Here is a 22,309-nt window from a genome sequence, read left to right as displayed (position 1 = left end):
TTGTCAGCACTATTTGCAGACTCAGAAATATCATTGACCACAGACATTTGAACCAGATCTGCAGCATCTGGGTTTCTGCCTGCAGCATAGCCAGGCCTGCCCAAGGAGGGCACTGACAGAAGATCACTTTTATTATTATTATTATTATTTTATTTTATTTTTTTTTATCCTCACCCGTGGACATTTTTCGAGGACATTTTTCCATTTTTTGTTCAGGTAGAGTGAGGAAGAGAGAGAGAGAGAGAGAAACATCGACGTGAAAGGAACACATCGAGTGGCTGCCACCCGCACTACTGACCAGAGCCGGGGACAAACTGCATCCGAGGTACATGCCCTTAGTGGGAACCGAACCCGGGTCTCTCAGGACCGCAGGCCGATGCTCTAACCGCTGGGCCAAACCGGCCAGGGCTAGAAGATCACTTTTTTAGTTCCTTTTGAAATTGCTGGGGCCTAGGGAATTGGGTCGTTGTTGACAGTCGTCCCTCTTCACCAACCAGCCAGGCTATCCTAAGGCACCTTGTGTGACCACCTTGGACTAAGTTTCTGGCCTAGATTCCAAACCCCCCTCCCTGACCAAAGGTGGGGTGCAATGGGGGCAGGGAGCTACAGCTACCAACTCACTCCCATTGGTTAAGCCTTTCCCCTGTGAGCCTGAGTATTCCTAGCACTCCCCCTACCATGATCTTGTGGGGTGCCTTTTATTTTTATTTTTACTTATTCATTTTTTATCCTCACCCGAGGACATTTTTGCATTTATCTTCAGATAGAGCAGGAGGAAGAAAGGAAGGAAGAGAGAGAGAGAGAAACAGCTGTGTGAGAGAGACATCAAGTGGTTGCCACCCACATGACCCCAACAGGGCCGGGGACAAACTGCAACTGAGATACATGCCCTTAGTGGGAACTAAACCCGTGACTCTCTGGTCCACAGACCGACACTCTAACCACTGAGCCAAACCGGCCAGGGTGTTTCATAAATGTATATGCCTTGGTCTTGCCCAGGATATTCTGATTCATGGGGTCTGGATGGGACTTAGTCTTCATATTTTCAAAAATTTCCCAGGGGAATTTGGTTGGGGGGCTTTCCCCTCTCACTAGAGAGTCTTTTACCTTCTAGGACTGTTTGTGCACAAATGTAAGCATTTTATGCTCAGCACTTGGTGAATGCTATTATAATTTTCATCATTATTATTATTACTCTCTACTGCTGTTTTCTGGGCCAGAGTAACTTTTACCTGATGTATATATTCTCCAACTGGCTTGAAAATTTTCCCTTTTGTGCCCACTTGGAAACCATCTTTGGGCATGGTTTGCCTGCCTTTCCAGTTGACCAACCTGGTTTTTGAACAGCCCTATGTCTATGATTCTCAGGATTCCAGCCCTTTTGAACTAAGCAACTGGCCAGGAGATATATGGCTGATTGGGGTTGGGACTGTTGGTTTTCTAGGCCATTGGTCCAAACAAAAGTCATCTTCATCTCCCCAATCAGAGGAGAGAGAGGAGTCAGCTTTGGGTATACGAGGCTTCTAGAATCAGAATACCTTCCCCAGATGGGAAAAGAGCATCCTCTACTACCATAAGGTTACATCACTATTCTTTTTTTGTTTATTTGTTTGGATAATTTTTTAAAAATCGTCTAGCTGGTGTGGCTCAGTAAATTGAGCATTGTCCCATGGCCTGAGAGATCCCGCTTCCATTCCCTGTCAGGGCATGTGCCCAGGTTGTGGGCTTGATCCCCAGTGGGGGGCATACGGAGGCAGCCAATTGATGTTCTCTCTCATCAATGTTTCTATCTCTCTCCCTTCTTCTCTCTCTAAAATTAATAAAGAAAAAAATTTTTAATCAATAAAAAAGCATATTAAAAAAATAAGTAAAGTCCAGGAGACTTATCTCTTCTTGACCTGCTTGTCTACAAAATGGAGATGATAGTTTCCTCCCTTGCAGGACCACCCTAAAAATTCAGGGTGGTCAAGCACTAAGCCTAGTGCCTGGCACACAGAGGAGGCATTGCTCCTGCTATTGGTGGTGTTGTCATTACTACTGTTATTGTCATAACCATTCCTGTTATTATTTGTGGCAGAGCCAGGCAGCTCCATAGGGACCCAGTGAGCTTGAAGAACCCAAGCCCCAGAATTGCACAGGCTTTTCCCACAGTTGTATCACAACAGGGAGTCTGTTACTCGTGAGAGTGCTCCATCATAGCTGTCTATCTCCAGTGTCCTGTTGATAAGATCTGTTAACATTCTCAGCTCCAGGTCTGAAATATACAAAGAACAGGGTCTTTGTTGAATTCAAGCCTCTAAGGTTTAACTCCCAAAGGAAATTAAATTAGGTGCCTGGAGCTATGACAGTCTGTCGTGTTTCTTTGCAGGGAATGTCACCCTTAATATCATGCAGATCTCATGTATAATTTTACCCTGTTTAGTTTCTTTAAAATAATTTGAAGTTTCACCCTGGCCGGTTTAGCTCAGCGGTTAGAGTGTCAGCCTGTGGACCAAAGAGTAGCAGGTTCAATTCAGTCAAGGGCACGTACCTCAGTTGCGATTCGGTCCCTGGCCCTGGTCAGGGTCATGTAAGAGGGAACCAATCGATGTATCTCTCTCGCATCGATGTTTCTTCCTCCCCCTGACTCTATCTGAAGATAAATGGAAAAATATCCTTAGGTGAGGATTTAAATAATAATAATGTGAACTTTCCAGCAGGAACCAGCAAATCACCAAAAGTGAAAATTGACCAGCAATTAGGATTGGTCCCCTTTTTCGGTGTTGCCATCCCCTTCCCCAGCAGAATACAGAAGATTCCACACACAGATGGTACCCTACACCCTTGGTAGTTCTACTAAAAGCCACTATAACCCATCCTCTCTCCGCCACCAATTCCAAACCTTTGTCAGAGGAACTGATTTAGGACTGAACTCATTGTTGGTGGGGTTATCTTTACCATTGTTGAAAAACAGCTATTTGGTGTCGCACTGGGTGGCCATAGTCCCTGTGAGCCCTCCCCCACCTCATCCCACCGCCAGAACTAGTTACAGTCCCAGACCTATTTACCTCTGGCAGAAATGTCTCTCCCTCCCAAGTTATTTGCGGGTTAGAAATCAGCCCAGCCTGTCCCAGACTGGAGCCATTGTAATAGAATTGGGTTTTAGGTATGCTTGTGTTTGTGCTAGCATTTGAAGAGATGGCAACAAGTCCCGGAAATGCCAAAAATATGAATGTGACTTTTGTACTACTCAAGCAGACTGGTGATAACTGGTAGAGAAACTCTGGACTTGTGGGGGGAGGGGTGGACCCATGGGATAAGAGGAGGAGGAGCGAGGAGCAAGGAGCAGAAGCCTTGTGGGAGGATCACTGTGTGATTGGGAACTGGTCACTGTAGTCTGTGAGAGGAAGTCAGCCACTGTGGGGAACTTGGAGGAAGAACAGGGAGGGAGGGGTACCTCAGGCCAGTTCCCTAGACCAGCTTTGCCTGTCGGACCCTTATCTCTGTCTTTTCTCGAGGCCTGAGCTCCTCAAACAGAAACTTTAGTGAGGAGATGTGGGCCAGTGGTTGGAGCTGTTTTGTTCCTGACTGGGCTTGCAGCCTGGGAAGGAGACATCCTTTGGCTCCCTGTCAGCCAAGGGTGAGGGCATGTCCAGGTGTGGAATGGACTGTCTTCATTCCTGTGTCCCTGGGGCTCCACCCAGGGCTGGGCCTAGCAGAAGCACCCAGGGAATGCTATGATGGAATCATGGAGATTGCTCTGCAAATGAGAATGAACAAATGCATAAGCGTCATGAGGTTAAGAGTTCAGGATTTGAAATGAAGCAGTACTTACTTCAGGCACTAACTTCAGAGTCCAGACATGACTGGGATATGGTCTTGTCTCAGCTACTCACAAGCTGTGTTGTGTTGGGCAAATTGCATGACCTCTCTGTGCCTCAGGTTCCTCGTCTATAAGGAGACTGAGGAGATAAGATGATGAGCATTTAGCAGGATGCCTGGTTGATGTGTTCACTTGGGATAGTTTTCTCTCATTCCTTGCTCCTACCGCCACCTCATCAACTTCCTCACAGTCCCTCCATCCTGTGTGGACCCTAGTGACCCTGCTGCTTCTCTCTGTCATTTCCGTTCATCTCACAAACTGACTATATTCTAAATGTTGAAACTGTTCTTATCAGAGTGTACAACTCCCAGGGGAAAACTGATGGGTATTTTCTTGAGTTCTTGATCCCCATTCTTCTCATAGGGGGTTTTCCCTTAGAGGAGCCTTTCACTGTGGTCTTCACCCATTGTTTTTCTTCCTCTGTGCCCCACCCAAGATGTTCAAAGTTTGCTGGAGGAGGCAAAGCAGTGGCAGGTAGAGCCACAGCCTGGCGTGCAGAGGCCAGAATGCCCCATGGGCCAACATAGGGAGCAGAAGGGTGGAGAAAGGGGACAGTTCGGGAAGAGGAAAAACATCCTCAGCCTGGGCCTGGTGTACAGGCCTAAGTGAGCGTGGCCTAGCTCTGCAGAGTCCGCCTGAGCAGGAAAATGGCCCATCCGGTGTAGGAAGGCCTGAGTGCCCTTGGGCATTCCTATAGGCTGTGAAACTTCTTTAGGGGCTGAGGGTGGTAGTTGTGCCAGCTGAATAGTGGGGCCAGGCTGTCCTAGACATTGATGCATAAAGTGACAAGGCATCAGACTGGAGCAGCAAAGTGGGACAGCTGGGAGGCGAGCTGGAAAAGAGGGTTCCCAAAGGAAGTTTTGAAGAACTCAGTGGCTGAATGGGGCTGGCAGGACAGGAATTTGGGACCTTCCGGCCTGAGGGAATGTGGATACTGGAGATAGGAATTGGAGTCGAGAGTCCCTTTCCCATTTGTAAAATGAGAGATTGGTGCGCAATCTCTGAATTCCCTAGCACATTCTTGGATGTACCTTCCAGGGCATTTCCAGATTCCAGACAGGGCTTGTATTCCAAATCCAAACAGATTCTTTTTGTCCTACCAACTGAGGGCAAAGGTGACGTGTGACCTGATTGGGCAAGAAGGATGTTGGCAATAACTCTTCTCTGCCCCTTGGCTTTTGTTTCCCCTCTACTGCTCTGAAACATGCAAGAGGCCCGAACTGCCAAAAAGCAGCATTTTCCCACCCATTTCCATATCCCTTCTGGGACCAGCACTACCACACTCCAGATGTCCCCACCTTGCTTCCCCTTTGTGCTCTGAGGCCCTTCCTTCTCTACCCTGGTTCCTCTGATACTGCAGGTGAGGGGCAAGTGACGGTCAGGCCAGGCCTCCCGCACTTCCCTCTGTGCCTAGAACGGATCACCATCGGCTCGTATCTGCTCCATGGCCAGGAGAAGGTCCCATATCTTAACATTTGGCAAAAACGCCATATATTTAAAAAATAAAAGCCTGTCTTGTGCTTTCTTCCCAGATTCTGTTGACTGAAGAGTTTGTAGAGAAAATGTTGGAGGACTTAGAAGATTTGACTTCTCCAGAGGAAGTAAGCCTATTTGATTCTCTCTGACAAAGGGTTTAGGTCTCCAAGAGCGTGTGTGCGTGCAGGTCCATAGTTGTCGCGCCCCGCCCCTCACAGTGCCCCCTTTCTCCCTCGCTCCCTTCCTTCCTCCTTCTCTTCCTCCCTCCTCTTTCTCTCTCAGGTGTCAGGATAGGCTGGAAAGGAGACCCTGGAGATGTTAAACAGCTTTATTTCTCTCTGCCTTGCCACCACCCCCAGCTCTCTTAAGGATATCCAGCAAACCGAATTGCCGGCTCCTGAGAACCTCATTGAAGAGTCAGCTCCCCGGCCCCTGCTGTTTCCTGGCAGGTTCTGAACAGAGAGCTCATGCCTGCTGCCAGAGAACATTCCACTGGGGAATTCTGGTGGGCAGCAAGGGACTTCTGCTCTCGCCTCAGGCCACCCAGCAGCCACTCTCCTAACTGCCTTCTTCAGCCATAAGCGCTCCCCTCTTGGTCTGCCTCTTCCAACCCTAGCCCAGAGCCTGAGGAGCTGGCAGGCCAGGTGGGGACTGTGCTTTCCTTGGCTACTCCTCTAGGGTACAGGATTGGAGCCCATAATCCCCTTTGTTTTTCTTCCTCGTTCCCGGCGTCCTCATTTGCAGGGACTTACCTCATCCTGGAAAGTCCCTTCCCCTCCCCTGGCCTCCTACTAAGCAGCACCCCAGTGGGATCTGAGCCTTCCTGGCCTTGATGCCCGATAGGTTAGTAGAACATTAGCAAGCTGGCCTCCAGCCTCTAGAGAGTTATTCTGGGCCCTCCCCTGCCTGTGGAAGAAACAGGCCCTTCCCTTGCCTTTTCTGCTGGGAAGTGTGTTTTGGGGGAGAGCTCCTTCACCTCCCAGGCCAAGCTTTCAAGGCAAAGAGAGGCCAGGCAGGAACTCGCTTTGAGCCAGGAGCTCCCAGCTGCCAGGACTCCTAGAGCCACATCAGACAGTGCACAGTGGCCTCCAACATCCACAGGGTAGAGGAGAGTGCACAGGGCAGGACTGTCCTGTCCGGGTCTCCAGGTGGACAGAAACTTCTCAGAGCCTGAGGTCACCCCTAATAGGATACTGTCTTCTCTATCCTCTGGGATACAGCTTGATAAATTAACTCATTTATACATTCAGAAGTCACCAAGCACCCAGTCTGTGCCAGCCAATCAACCCCCACAAGCCACTGGTCCCTGAGGCCCAGCTCCCATTCAGTCAGACCAGAGCCAGCTGCCCAGAAGCGCTTCCGGAGAGGCCATGTAGCACTGGGATGGCTCTGCGCCAGGCTGCTGCTTTGAGCTTAGATATTGAGGGGGTGAGAGGGGGACAGTCCAGGCAGGAGGGACAGGAGCCAAGGGAAGCTTAGGAAAGTAGGTCACTAAAAATGACTTTTTTTTTCTTTCCTGTCCAGAGGCTGTCCCCATACCCTGCACCACTCTCCACTTTAGTCCTGGCTTGGACAGTCCCCCATCAGAGGGAGGGACAGGGAGCCAGCCAGGAAGTATCAGGCCTTTTCACTTCCAGCTTCAGCTCTAGGCAGACTGAGGCCCTGTTCTTCCCTCCTGTCCAGCCCGGCCTGACTTCTCACCTAGCCCCAGGACAGTGGGAGTCATGAAAGGCAGGCCTTATTTCTAAGTCAGTGCACATCTCTTGAGCAGCAGCTGTGTGCCAGACCACATTCAGGCTCCTAGAATATAAAGGGAATAAGATATGTCAGTCTCTTCCCCCCTACCCCCACCAGAAGCTCTAGAAATAAAACTAAGCAAGTCAGTGATTCCCAAGGTGGGGCAGGAAGACAGTGGACTCTCCTTAGCCACCACTGGGACCACTCTCAAGCTGATAACCCTGGAAAGCAGATGAGAATGAACAGGGGAGCAGGGTGGAGGGTTTGCTCCTCCTCAGGATAACCAGACCCAAGAACTCCCCTCTTGCCATACTCATTCTGCTCCTGTGCTCCCTCTGAAGCCGAGCAAGACCTCCTTCCCTTGGACCCTTTGGCAAAGGCTGCAGAAGGCAGGTTCCAGGATAACTTCTGCACCAGCCTTCAAAAGAGAAGCCATGGCAGGGATAATCTGCAGTTTTAGACCTCAAGCCATTTCTCTGTAGCATCAACATCCTCCCCCTGCCCCCCATTCTCCAGTCCCAGGGCCTCAGGGAACAGATTCCTTACATGCTTGTGGCCAGAGGCAGAACCAAGGAAGTGAGCTGGAGGGAGGTCAGCACGGTCAAGGAGGAGTTAGAAAACATCCCTCCTCCAACCTGGGGTTAATTATTGTCCCGGCCAGGGTAGTTGAAGAAGGGGTCACTGAACTCCAGCAGCTTGACTTCAGCCACCTACCTGGGTCTAGTATTTGAGATTGAAGCCAGGCAACCAGTGGCCCATCTTGCCCCAGCACCCAGGGATGGGCCTGGTGAGGGTCCTGGCCACTCTAGGCAGTCTGGGAAGAAGGCAGTGGGTCTGCTAACATGTGCACTCAGCCTCTGTGCTTGCTCCCTCCACAGTTCAAACTTCCCAAAGAGTACAGCTGGCCCGAAAAGAAGCTGAAAGTCTCCATCCTACCTGATGTGGTGTTCGACAGTCCACTGCACTAGCCTGGGCTGGGCCCTGCAGGGGCCAGAAGAGAGCCCAGCTGCTCCCCAGTGACTTCCGTTGTAACAGCTGTGTAAGAGAGTCCCACCAATAAAAGGACAAACGTGAGGATGACTGAGCAGTCACGCACCTACAGCCCCATGGGATGCTGGGCATGGGCAGCTGACCTCCACCTCACCTGCAGTGCCAAGCCCACATGACTAGGCCCTGATCCCACTGGACACTGAGTGGGCAAATGCAAACCTTCCTTTCCTGCTGCCGCCACAAGTTCTGGTTTGAGAAGTGACTCTAGACCTTTGCTGTGCCCCTGGGTCTCAGGCCTCCCTCTCACCTACCCCTGCCTTACAGCCAGCAGGAAGGAGGTGGAGTGGCCCTGTGGGTTCACTGCCCAGCTCAATTCTGGGAAGCCTTTGGTAGTCAAGCTCTTCTTGCCACAGAACAATTCCTCTGATTGTGTTTTATTTTCTTCCTCTATTTTATTTTGTAGAAACTGATGGTATTTTATTGCTCTTCAAAGATGTCCAGAAGCTGTGTATATAATGTTTTTTAAACAGAACTTTATTCCCAGATGAACTTTTGCATTCTCTCAGACAAGGGCCTGGGGCCGTCTCCCCCTGAACTGCCGCCAGAGGAGGTGCCGGTGCTCCGTGTTCGCCCGCCAACCCAGGGCCCAGAGGAGCCAGCTTCAGAAAGAGGCTTTCCTTCCCAGATGGGCCGGGTGGAGCCTGGGGCAGGGGAGAGCGAGACACTCCCCCATGAAGCCTTGAGCCCAATTTAGCTGGGGCCAAGAAGGGATGCTGCTGGTTCCCAAGTGGACTGGGCCCCACAAAGTTCAAGGACCATCAGGGTCTCAGAGACTGTGGCCTCAGCCTCATCTTCCAGGCCTTTTCCACACAACCAGGCTTGCCTAGAAGAAGGTGAGGCCCAGCACCTCGCTGATCATTCCCACCTGCCACTCAGGGCCTGGGTGTCCAGCTCTTTGACCACTCCTGTCCCATTTTCTCATCCCCTGGGCCTCCCAGCCTCTAGGCTACAGAACTCTGGCTTATTAAAAATGGAAAAATTAAGCCTCAAACATGTCTTTCACTTTGATTTTGCAAACACTGCACTCTCCTGCCCTCCTATCCTCCCTGCGTCCACTCATTTCTCATCTTTCATTTCCCATTCCTGTCCTGCATGTGGGCCTCTTGTGGTCTTTGGTCCCTTGCTCCAGTGCTGCAGTTCTCATGGTCTTCCTCCCAGAAGCCAGCCTATCTCTGGCCTATGGTTTGGGGGTTCCTCTTGGGTTATCTCCCACTTCTACCCTGCAATCAACAAGCCCCTTTCATGCCCTCTTACCCCCGACTCTAGGGACTGCTATTTCAAGATCACCCTTCAGGCCTGTGCAAAGCCAAGCCATTTTGTCTACTAGAGACCATGCTCTGCTCCTACCTACAGCACCATACACACAGGCATCACCACCACCAGAAGTGCCACAGGAGACCCATGGGTACAGGACCCCTCTGATGAGAGATCCAGGCAAAGCTGCCTCCAGGGGCCATGAAGGCAGTGACTGGGCTCTCCAGGGAGCAGCAGCTGGACTTCGAAGGGGCCTGGCCCTTTCTCTGCACACACCCTCAGGTCTAGTTGGTTAACTCCATCAAACTCGGAGCTTCAAGGCAGATCAGCCTGGAATACTGGGAGAGATGGACTCTAGGCTCCCATTAGCCAAGATGGAACCCTCTGGACCTGATGTTGGCAGCAGCTGTGCCTTCTCTGAGAACTTGAAAAGGACATTTTCTGGCCTTTGCCCACCACAGCATCCCTCCCTGCCTTTGAAGCTCTTGTCTTCTGACATTTCATGGTCAGAGAGGTGCCATCACCTTTCTTCTGTTCCTTGCCACCCTGCCTCTCCACCAAGTTCTCTTTCTGGGACCCTGCCTCCACCTGCCTGGCTTGGCAGTGGGGAGGAAGGTATTTTTTAAGCTTTGTCATCAATATGGGAGGCAGGAGGGAAGTAGGTGAGCTCTGAGATGATGAGCCTGTGAAGCCTATAGCCCCTTCCTGCCCCACCATGTCAGGAACCTCCAGGGTCATGCTGGGGCAAGGCCTTCGTTTCCTTTCCCTATGGCGCATTGGCTCTGGGGAAGTGGCAGGGCACCCGCTGTCTCACCAAAACTTTCTCGTGCAGTGATGCCTTCCCAGAGGTTTTTGTGGAAGGAGCTCTCCACTGAGCTGGCTGGTGAGAGGGGACCTCACTGGGGAATAAGCAAGGCTGACCATGTACTGTGCTTAGCACAGCACCTGAACCATGGTGGGTGCTTGCTAAATAAATCCCTTCTTTCCCTCCCTGCACCCCTTTGGGAGCCCTGATCTCATAGCGAGTGGGGAGGTAAGCTTCCCTCCCTCATATGCCTCTTCCACAGGCTTCCTTGAAGTTTGCCTGGTCCTACCCGACCCTCCAGGTCCCTGGTGCTAGGAAGGGGCTCCCATGCTACATGAGGCAGACTCCTGTGGCTCCTCGCATCCAGTAGGTGGCAAGAGGACCACAGACCCAGCTGCCATTCGGAGGGAATGGGGAGGCTCATGTAAGGTCTCAGGTCTGGCTGGGGAGCTGGTACTTTTTCCTGCCCTTCTCTTCCCCTAGGCCAGGCTCCAGGGCAGGGACTGGGAAGCCTTGGGGAGAGTCTAAAAGGGCTAGAGTGTTTTTAAAAACAAACACAGGGTCTTGGGACTGGGTTTTGAGATTGAGTTGAGAGCAGGGAAAAAACCTGAAAGTTGGTGCCCCTATGGGGCAGACCAGTAAAGAAATCAAGGGATTTCTGAGTATTTTTTGTATCTGGTTCTTTCCTCTCTGGCTTCCAGGTCCTTCATGCCAGGTGAGGTACTACCTGGGTCCCTGTTACAAATCAGGAGCTCTATAGAGAGAGCCCTTCTTTTGTACAAGTACCTGAATGCTGCAACGAGCAGATTTTGTAAAATTTTTTATTGGTTTCTAATGTCAATGGCGACTCAGTTCCTAGGGGCTGCAGCCAGCCAGGAACTTTTGTAAGAATTTTGGGTGACTCACTTTGACGTCATTTCCTTCTTGCCCCCTCTTCCTCTGTATAATCTAAGTGCATTAAATGTATTTGCAGAAGTGCTGGGTCTTGTGTTACTTTCTGGCTGTCCGGAGTGGGGGAGTGGGAAGCCCGGGGCCCAGGCGGGGTGGGTTGGACTCGACCATTTAGAAAAAGCTAGGAACACACCCGCACCTTTCCTGTTCCCTCTTCTTTCCTCTCAGGCACGCATTTCCTAAACTCTAAGTGACCCCACGGGATTTGAAATCAGGGAAGCAACGGGCAGTGGCAGTTTGTCCAGGGCTAGCCCCCTGAACCTGTTTCCAAGGCCCCCTTTTCCCTGACTTCTCAGTGAGCCAAAGCAACCGCCTAGGCTCTCCTATCGCTTCTTCTGTCCTGAGCCCTTCTTTGTTTCACTGTCACCAGCTTTCATAAACATACTCTCAAATTTTAAAAATAAAAATAAGAAGCCGGGGTAGGGAAAGTTCCTGAAAACTGTTACTGGGGCCGGGGGGGGGGGGGGGGGGCAAGGAACAGGATCATGCAGCTGGTGACTCTTCAGTCATGCAGAAATGACTCTGCGGGGACAGTCTCTCTTTTAATGGCTTTGAATTCCTATAAGGTCAAAGGGGTAAGAGCATAGAACACAGTCTGGGGAGATAAATGGGTGGGTAAAGACCCTTCATTCCTCTTCTATCTTCCTCTCACCAAAAAACTCTTTCCCCTTGGGAAGATGGGTCTCCTTCACCTTCAGTTTGGCGTCCTTGCTCCCACTTCCAGCTGGGGCCAAGAGTCAGCCACTCCCCTCACTGGGCTTCTGCATTTATCCTCATAATCCAGAGCCTGGGGCAGGATGGAGGAGCAGCCTCAGAGCCAGCACACCCACTGGGTGACACTGAGGCCAGCCCATCCTTACTATCAACTTCTCTGGACCTGATCTGGGTGAAGAGGTGGGTGGCTCTTCCTTCCCTGGATGTCCAGCTCATGTCTCTTCAGGACATGGTGTGGAAACACGGAGTTCAATGCCCATGAGGGAGACAGCAACAGCCTGGGAACTTAGAGACAGGCAGGAAGGGTCTGCACTGAGACAGGGTTTCTGGAACCTGCAGGACTACTCTGGGTCCTCACACATTTTTTCCCCTTCCTGCTAGGCTTGGGTAGTAGCAGGGCCTTTTCTCTTGGTCCTGGGGATGGGATGGAGCTGTAGTACCCAGGGGGTTCTCCTGGGGCAAGTGGCAGAAATGCTGGGGGCATCACAAGAGGGGAGGAGGAAGGGTGTCAGCTCCTATGAAGAGACTATTAGCTTCTTCCCTGTCTGCTGTGAAAACTAGCCATATCTGGGGTCCTTACCCAGCTGGAAGTCAGCTCTCCTCCTTCGGCCTGTGACCTCCCACTGAACTGTGGCTGGCCCCCAGTTCACAGTGGAGCAGTTCCCATCTAGGGCCCTCAGTCCCTCTGGCAGTCAGAGCAAGGGAACTGGGAGGGTCTGGAGCCAGGCTAATAATCCCAGATGGCCCAGGCCATACCATTTCCCCTTTCTCCTTGGAGACTGGTGGTGGGGGTGCTTATCTAACCCTCCTTGTCTAACTAGCCTAGAAGGACCCAGGGTCAGAGTGAGGTTCTTGCTCCAAAGAGTACAGAATAGCAAGATCCTGTGCTTAGGTGATTCCAGGAGAGACAGGACTAGGCTGGGGTTGTTTCTGGAAAGAGAAGGGCTCCTGGGGGTGGGGTAGGGTGATATGGATCCCTGGTTTGGGGGGGGTGCCCACAAGCTCCAGGGCCAGGGCCTGGGGAGCCTGAGAGATTTGTCAAACTGGCCTGACCAGAAGGCGAATGCATGCTGGAAGTGACTCAACCCAGCCTGACACGCAGAGGCAGCTGCAGGCTTCAGAGGGGGAGCAGGTGGGGAGGCCAGGGTGGGGTGAGGGGAGTGATTTGTTGGGCAGGAGGTGTGTCCCATGACTGCAGTGATAGGTCAGGATATGGTCTGGGAGGAGCAACCATCTCCAGGACCCTTCTATGGAGGTATGGTGGGAATGACCCAGTTCCACCTCTCAGTGCCAGGAATCCTGTGGGAGAGAGCTAAGGGCAAGATGGAGGAAGGAGCATGATGACGCTGGTGGGTGTCCATAGTTCTTGTGACATAGCTCTCTGAGTAACTTGAGGGGCAAGGGAGACTTTGAGAGGGTTGTGATGACAGTAGTAGCCTTATTGAGGCCAGAGAACCGAGGGAAGTACCCCTGTTACTTTGTTTTTCCAATTTCACCCACTGCCAGCTCATACCCAATTTCAGTACTGAGAGTCCTGAAAGGAAAGAGAATGGGCCTTCTGGGTCGCAGCCTTTATAACACAGGGGAAGGCCATCTGTGTATTGTTGAGCTTCTACAATACCACTGTGGGAAGGGTAAGAACTAGAAAATATGTTCACTCACTTGTTCTTTCAACAAACCTGAAGCAGGCACTCTGCTATATGCTGGGAGGCTGGACACAGGCCTAGCCTTAAGGAGCTCATAATGCCGTGAGGGAAAACAGACAAGGAACAATTACAAGGAAGAGCTATAAAAGAGGAAGGACGAAGCTGCTTTTTGTCCTATCCCAGCCTCACCAATTGTCAGTGTGACTAAGACAAGCTAACTAACTTGTGCCTCAATTTCTTCATCTGCGATACTTATTTCACAGAGTTTTTGCAAGGATTATGTGAGCCCTGTCTGGTTTGGCTCAATGATTAGAGCAACAGCCCGCAGACCAAAGTGTCATGGGTTCGATTCCCAGTCAAGGGCACATATCTCGGTTTTGGGTTTGATCTCTGGCCCTGGTCGGGGTCGTGCAGGAGGCATCCAATCGATGTGTCTTTCTCATATCGATGTTTCTCTCTCTCTTTTCCTCCTTCCCTCCCACTCAATCTAAAAGAAAAAAAAATCAATGCAAGGATTATATGAGAGAATGTGCACAAGATGCCTGGCACATAGTAATTGCTCAATTTGTATTAACCCTTTATTAAAGGTTATGCTAGGGTATACACACAGAAAAGATGCCCAACACAATCTAGGGAGATTTTTAAAAGGCTTTCCAAAAGAAATGACATTAAGTCAAAACCTGAAGGATGGCTTGGCCAGTGTGGCTCAGTGGTTGAGTGTCAACCCATGGTGACCAAGAGGTCACCAGTTCGATTCTCGGTAAGGGCACATGCCCACTTTGTGGGCCGAACCCAGTGGGAGGCATGCAGGAGGAGGCCAATCAATGTTCTCTCTCATCGATGTTTCTATCTCTCTTTCCTTCTCCCTTCCTCTCTCTCTAAAAATCAATAAAGAAAAAAAAAAAAAAAACCTGAAGGACGTTTAAGGATGAACTGAGCAAAAGAAGAGGTGCTTCATTTTCAAAAGGTCTCCTTGCAGGCAGAACAACAAGAGCAAAACCCCAACACTCTTCTTGGGAACTGTAGAGTCCAAATTGCCTACAGTATACGGTTTAAGGCATCAAGCTTTCATTTTAAAACCATCCCTGTCTGCTGAATGAAGAACTTTTTTTGTTTGTTTTCTTTTTTTAACCTCACCTAAGGACATTTTTGCATTTATCTTCAGAAAGAGTGGGAGGGAGAGAGGGAGGAAGAGAGAGAGAGAGAAACATTGATGTGAGAGAGACACATCGAGTGCCACCCACATGACCCCAACCGGGGCCGGGGACAAACTGCAACTAAGGTACATACGTGCCCTTAGCGGGAACTGAACCTGGGACTCTCCAGTCCACAGGCCAATGCTCTAACCGCTGAGCAAAACCGGCCAGGATTGGAGAACATTTTGAAAGAGAGTGAGATTGGAGGCAAAGTGACCAGTCAATCCTGGATTAGGGTAGAAGTGGTAGGGATGGAGAAAATAAGATGTATTCATTGAGTCAATAATGATTGAGTACTTGCTATGTGCTAGGTTCCATTCTAGGCACTGGGGATATAGCATAAAGAAAATCTCTCCCTGCCCTGGCCGGTTTGGCTCAGCGGTTAGAGCGTTGGCCTGCGGTCCTGAGAGACCCGGGTTCGGTTCCCGCTAAAGGCATGTACCTCGGTTGCAGTTTGTCCCCGGCCCTGGTCGGTTGTGCGGGTGGCAGCCACTCGATGTGTTCCTTTCACATCGATGTTTCTCTCTCTCTCTCTGTTCCTCTCTCTCCCTCCCACTCTACCTGAACAAAAAATGGAAAAATGTCCTCGGGTGAGGATAAAAAAAAAAAAAAAAGAAAATCTCTCCCTTTACAGAGGTTAGGGAAGGCCTTTCTGCATAGGTGACATTTGAACAAAGAATCTCAATGATAGAAAAAAGTGTGCAGTAGAGATATCTGGGGGAAGGATGATCCAGGCAAAGTGAAGAGTAACTACAAAAACCTTGTAGGGTAGGGAAAAAGCAAAACGCACCAGGTGTATTTGAGGAACAACAGCGAAGCCAGTGTGGCTGGAACAGAATGAGAGAGGAGAAATGATAGGCGATTACTTATGCAGAGGCCAGATTGTGTAGAATCTTGTAGATAATTATAAAACTGATTTTTTTTTTTTATCTTCACAGAGGACATTTTTTCCATTTTTTGTTCAGGTAGAGTGGGAGGGAGAGAGAGGAACAGAGAGAGAGAGAGAAACATCGATGTGAAAAAAACACATCGAGTGGCTGCCACCCGCACGACTGACGGACCAGAGCCGGGGACAAACTGCAACCGAGGTACATGCCCTTAGCGGGAACCAAACCCGGGTCTCTCAGGACCACAGGCCGACGCTCCAACCGCTGAGCCAAACCGGCCAGGGCTAAAACTGATTTTTATTCTCAGAGAAGATTGGAAAATTTTGAGCAGAGAATTGACATAATCTGATTTATATTTTACTTGTTTTAAAGACCCATGTTTTTATTCATAGCTCTTTAATTATTTTGTTGTTGTTAATCCTCACCTGAGGATATTTTTACATTGATTTTTTAGAAAGAGTGGAAGGGGGGGCATTGATGTGAGAGAGACACATTGATTGATTGCCTCCCACACATGCCCCAACCAGGCCGAGGATAGAACTTGTAACCCAGGTACTTGCCCTTGACTGGGAATGGAACCCATGACCCTTTGATGCATGGGCTGAGGCTCTATCCACTGAGCCATGCCAGTCAGAACAATCTGATTTATATTATAAAATAATTACTTTGTCTTCTCTCTTGAGAACTGACTCCAGTAAGTAAGGGCAAAAGCAGAGAAACTAGGACCCACTGAAATAATCCAGGCTACAGATTATAATAAAGTAATAGAGATGTTAAGAAGTAGTCAAGAGAATAAAGGCAAATTTAAAAATAATAATAATAACAAGGAAAAAGCAAGAAGTCAAGATTTGCTGAGTTAGCTATGGGATGTTTGCTGAGAAGCAGAAGACTACAGTGGGAACAGTTTTAGGGGAAGCGGAAATTAGTATAGTTTTGGACATGTTGAGTTTGGGATGTTTGTTGTACCTCCAAGTGAAAAAGTTAAGTGAGTAACCAGTATACAAGTAAACTATCAGAGAGAGATTTAAGAGTAGGCTCTAGTCCATCCGGTGTGGCTCAGTGGATTGAGCACTCTCCCATGGACTCAGAAGTTCCGTTTCAATTCCTGGTTAGGGCACATGCCCAGGCTTGGGGCTTGATCCCCGGTAGGGGGCGTGCAGGAGGCAGCCAATACATGTTTCTCTCTCACATCCATGTTTCTTTCTTTTTTTTTTAATAACTTCTTATTTTGGGGCTTGATCCCCGGTAGGGGGCGTGCAGGAGGCAGCCAATACATGTTTCTCTCTCACATCCATGTTTCTTTCTTTTTTTTTTAATAACTTCTTATTTTGGGGCTTGATCCCCGGTAGGGGGCGTGCAGGAGGCAGCCAATACATGCTTCTCTCTCACATCCATGTTTCTTTCTTTCTTTCTTTCTTTTTTTAATAACTTCTTATTTTAGAGAGAGAGGAAGAGAGAGATCAAGACATCAATGATCAATGAGAGAGAACATCGATTGGCTGCCTCCTGCATGCCCCTCACCGAAGGATCAGGCCCACAACCTGGGCATATGCCCTGATTCGGGAATCAAACCAGTGACCTCTTGGTGCATGGGTCTGTGCTCAACCAGTGAGCCACACCAGCTGGGCTCACATCCATGTTTCTATCTCTCTCTCCCTTCATCTCTCTCTCTAAAAAAATCAATAGAAACATATTTAAGAGTAGGCTCTATGGGACCTGAAGATTGATTGAATAGATAAGAGAGTTGAGGGAGATATTAAGGTTGCCTCCCTCCCTGATTTTTAGTTTGGTAACTAAGAAGCTGACATGTCCACTGACTGAGATGGGGATCACAGTGGAAGGGGAACAGGCTGGAATGTGAAAAGGATAAAGAGCTTAGTTTCTAATACATTGAAACTGGACTGAGGATACTGCCTAGGGAGTCATCAGTATATAGACAGTAATAAAGCCTTAGGAGTAAATGAGATGCCCCAGGAAGCAGGTATAGATTAGTAAGAGAAGAAAATGGAGGGCAGGATTCTAAAGACAGCAAGCATTTATGAGACGGAAATTAAAGAAGTCTATGTAAGAAAGATAAAACTAGAAGAGTATGATGATTTACAAGCAAGGGGAGCATTCTAGAAAGATGAGACAAGAAAGGAATCCCTATTTTTTATTTTATTATTAAATAATTGTTTGACAGAGAGAAAGAGAGAGAGAGAGAGAGAGATCAATGTGAGTGTGAAACATCGATGGGCTGTCTCCCACATGCCCCCACCAGGGATCAAGCCCACAACCCGGTCATATACCCTGACAGGAAATCGAACCAACAACCTTTTGGTGCATGGGCCAACGCCCAACGCCCAACCAACTGAGCCATACCAGCCAGGGCGAGAGGAATTCTTTAGATGTCTTATCCTGGGGGTCATTGGTGAGGAGGCCACAAAAGGACCCTTTGCTCCAAGCTAGACCTTGGGGGGTTTTCTGTTTTTTGTTTGTTTGTTTGTTTGTTTTTTATTGATTTTAGAGAGAAAGTGAGGGAGGGAGAGAGAGAAACATTTGTTGTTCCACCTACCCATTGTACCCATTGGTGCATTCCTGCATATGCCGTGTAGGGACCTGGGAACTGAGCCTGCAACCTTGTCACATCAGTATGACACTCCAACCAACTGAGCCACCTGGCCAGGGCTAGATCTTGTTATTTCTTTACACTATCTATAGAGTATGGAATTAAGGACTAGGGCTTGAAAACCATTTTCTCCTTGTTTGTTCATTCAGTCATGCATGTATTCATTAATTTTTCATTTTTTCAGCATGTGAGGGGATACAAAAAATAAAGATATAGGCTCTGTCCTCGAAAGGCCCACATTGGCCCTCACATCAGGAATAAGGAGATAGAGGTTCTGGAGTAGAGAGGCCCTCTGGTTTTATGGAAGGAACAGCACCCCATGGGTCATACAGAACTGGATTTGAATTTGTTATATCATTTAGAATGTAATTGCTGATGACTCCGAAATCCATAATCTCCAGCAAAAACCTTCCCTCTGAGTCTGTATGTACCATTGCTTCCTCAGCATTTCCACTGGGATATCTGAGCCAACTTAGACAGAACTACTAAAAATCTCCCCACTCAAACCTACCTAACCCTCTTTAATTCTCTCCTCAGTAAATGGCACCATCATTCAGCCTCTTGTTGAGGCACAAATCCTAGGAATTATTTTATTTTAAATATTTTTTGGGGGAATACACACATCACATGTTTTTTTTTTTTTTTATCCTCACCCGAGGACATTTTTCCATTTTTTATTCAGGTAGAGTGGGAGGAAGAGAGAGGAACAGAGAGAGAGAGAGAAACATCAATGTGAAAGGAACACATCGAGTGGCTGCCACCCGCACAACCAACCAGGGCCGGGGACAAACTGCAACCGAGGTACGCGCCCTTAGCGGGAACCGAACCGGGTCTCTCAGGACCGCAGGCCGACGCTCTAACCGCTGAACCAAACCGGCCAGGGCCACATGTTTTTTATATATATATAAAATGTTTTTAAAGTTCAGAAGGAGCCCGGCCTGTGTGGCTCAGTGGTTGAGTGTCAACCCGCACACCAAGAGGTTGCCAGTTCGATTCCTCGTTGGGGCACATGCCCAGGTTGTGGGCCTAATCCCCAGTGGGGGGCATACAGGAGGCAGCCAGTTGATGTTCTCTCTCATCAATGTTTCTCTCTCTCCCTCTATATTCTTCTTTGTTTTTTTTTTATCCTCACCTGAGGACATTTTTCCATTTTTTGTTCAGATAAGAGTGGGAGGGAGAGAGAGAGAGAGAGAAACATCCATCGACATGAAAAGGACACATCAAATGGTCACCACCCGCACGACCCAACCAGGGCCGGGGACAAACTGCAACTGACAAACTGCAACTGAGGTATGTACCCTTAGCGAGAACCGAACCCGGGTCTCTCTGGACTGTAGGCCAACGCTCTAACCGCGGAGCCAAACCGGCCAGGGCCCTTTCTCTCTCTCTAAAATCAATAAAGAAAAAACATTTTTAAATGAAGTTCAGAAGGATATACTATTATACAGTGATAAGCACATCTTGATCCCATTCCTACTCCATTACTACTATGTGTTGATTCCTCTCACCCCATATCTAACCCTTACCTAGTTCTATTGGCTCTATTTCCAAAATACATCCCAAATCTGACAGCTTCTAACAACCAGCTTCAAGTCTATGACCTACAAGGAAGGTCCTGTGTATTCTAGCCTCTACTTGTCTTCTCTCTCACAACACAGCCTTCATTCTGCCCTAGAACATGCCTCATCTGTTGCTTTTGCATTTGTTTTTCCTCTGACGAAAGCACTCTTTTCCCAGGTTGTCATTTGCCTGATTCCTCCTAAATATGCAGGTTTCAGTTCAAATGTCACTTTTTTGGAGAGCCCTGTATGAGCCCTAATACAGAAATTATCCTATATATTCAAAAACGCTTTGTATATGTTCTCTGAGGAATCCCCAGGGCCTAGAAAAATGCCTGGACCATAAAGACTTTTCTTAAATATTTGTTAAATATTTGTTGACTGATTGATCTCTTCTTAAAGCCTCCGTTTCTTCATTAATGTTAGAGATGTAATTCCTAACTTGCTCCATAGTTTTAAGCATCAGAAATGGGGGGGAAAGTAATGAGGACATAGGAAGACTGTTTTGCCCTACAGTGAATCTTTGCAATTCCCTGCTCAATTCCATCAGACAGCTGAGCTAACAACCCTCCTTTCCCTCTCAGGTAAAAAGAGGTAGGGGTGAAAAGGGCCAGAAAGAGGTGGTCATCATCGCCCTTTTAAGAAGCGCGCAACGCTCCTCCCATCCCAATGTTTAACATACCCAAGTTAGTGCAAGTCACGTGAGGATCTCTGGTTTGCCCCGCCTTGAAGAGGCGGGGCCTCATCTTGGGACCCAATAGCAGGAGCAACCTCCGAAACAACCTCCAACTCCAGACAGGGAAAAGGGGAGGAGCCGGGCAACTCAGCGGCTATAACAGCACTTCCGGAAAAACGCTCCGCCTCCGCTCCCCCTCCCCTGTCCAGTTATTTCTCCAGTGCTGGGTGGGCCGAACCCGCGGGTGCTGCTTAAAGGCGCCGCGGTTGCGCTGCCGCTTTCTCCTCTCCTCCCCCTCTCCGTTTCCCCGCCCCTTCCCGAGTAGCGGGACCGGCCGTGATGTAGGATCACCACCCTCCGCCTCTCTCCGCCCTAGCTCAGGACTTCGGCTCACCGCAGCCCCCTGTCCGCCTGCGTCCCCACCCTGCCGGCCGCACTCTGCGGCGGGGGAGCCCATTGTATCCCCCTCCACCGCCGGCAGACTCCAAGGCCGGGCCATCGTGGGAAGATCCGGGACCCCTGGGCACCCCTCCAGCCGGTCCCGCGAGCCGGGGCCCCTCCCTCGCCCGCCCTCATCGCTACCGCGCGGTATCAGCCAGGGCGTCCTTCCCTCCCAGCGGAGGCGGAGGCCAACTGGCGGGCAACAGGGACGCGCCCCTTCCCGAGCCCCAGCGGCGAATCCCCCCACCGCGCCCCCTTCCTGGGGGAAGGAGAGCCCGAGCCCTAGCGAGCCGAGGCAGGAAAAGGCTGCCGCGGACTGCCCGGCCCGCAGATCATTTTTATTATCGAGATTATCATTAAAAAGGGGGTGGGGAGCCCAGAATGCGGGGGAGGGGGTTAGAGACTCAGCTATTTTTATTAAACAGATTATTCCTAAAATAATAATAATACGCGCAAGATGGCTGAAGGTGGCTGTGATGAGAGTGTTGGGGTTGGGTTTTTTTTCCCTTCCTTTTTTTTTTTTTTTTTTTTGATCTGAGGATAAAGCTCTGAGGCGACAGCCGCTGCGGAGACCCTGCCCAGAGTGCCCTCCCCTCAGTTGAGAAGCTGCGGGAGGACAAACGGACCCACCGACGGAGCGACTGGCGCGGGCCCGCCCCGGACGCGTCGCCTGGGCAGCAGCCGGGGGCCGCCTGCGCTCGCCTTTCTGCCGACTTCTTCCAATTCTAATCTTTTTTTATTTTTTGGAAAGGACTGGGGTGGGTGGAGCAGAGGTGGAGAGAAATCGGGACTTGGCATTTTCTCCCCTCTCTCTCTCCTAATTTGAGGGAAGCCGCCAGCTCTCCCCTTAAAAAAGAAGAGAGAGGGAGGAAGGGAGAGAGAAGAGAGGAGAGAGAAGGGGGGGAGAGAGAGAGAGAGAGAGAGAGAGAGAGAGAAACGTTGCAGGACCCTCAAGTGAGCGCCCGGGCCGCGGCCGCAGGAGCCCAAGATGGCTGGGTGCTGAGGGAGGCAGCCTGGCCCGGCTGGCTTGGCCCGGCCCTGCCGCCGCGGGCTGGCTCCGACTACACCGCAGCCCCGGAGCCTTCCAGACCAGAGCAGAGGCCGAGAAGAAAAGAAAGTGGGGTGGGGGGGGGTGAGGCTGGGGTGGCGAAGGGGGAGGGCCAGGCCGGGGGGAGGGGAGGGGAGGGACGGGAGCCGAGCCTCCAGTTCATTAGCAGTTGAGAAAAATTCCTTTCTAGTTTGATCAATCCTTGTTTTCTCGGCAGAGCCGAGGCGCCCGCCCAGCGCGGAGACGCAGAGCGGGGTCTTTCCGCGGCGGGGGCGCCCGGCGCTGGGCCTCGGGGGAGCGCTGAAGTAGCGACGAGGAGGTCAGGCCGGAGCACCGCCGGGGCTTCTCCTCCCTCCCTTTCTGGTTGGCTTCTTTTTTTTTTTCCCCACTTCTCTCCCT

At 50.0% G+C, this 22,309-nt stretch overlaps 1 protein-coding gene across 2 annotated transcripts in view; it reads left to right on the top strand.

Moving 5' to 3' along the window:
* Nucleotides 1-10,664, top strand: part of SUFU (SUFU negative regulator of hedgehog signaling) — a 111,453-nt gene extending 100,789 nt beyond the window's left edge. Inside the window, exons 11-12 of one of the 2 annotated variants that reach the window (XM_036265259.1) lie at nucleotides 5,395-5,463; nucleotides 7,954-10,664. In XM_036265259.1, the coding sequence (XP_036121152.1) occupies nucleotides 5,395-5,463; nucleotides 7,954-8,043 (159 nt within the window). In that variant the 3' untranslated portion in view covers nucleotides 8,044-10,664. The remainder of the gene's footprint in view (nucleotides 1-5,394; nucleotides 5,464-7,953) is intronic. The other variant, XM_036265260.1, reaches the window with a different exon arrangement.
* The last annotated feature ends 11,645 nt before the right edge of the window (nucleotides 10,665-22,309 follow it).

This window comes from Molossus molossus, unplaced genomic scaffold (genome assembly GCF_014108415.1).
Source record: "Molossus molossus isolate mMolMol1 unplaced genomic scaffold, mMolMol1.p scaffold_m16_p_17, whole genome shotgun sequence".
Lineage (NCBI taxonomy): Eukaryota > Metazoa > Chordata > Mammalia > Chiroptera > Molossidae > Molossus > Molossus molossus.
This window is presented reverse-complemented; position numbering and strand designations above follow the sequence as displayed.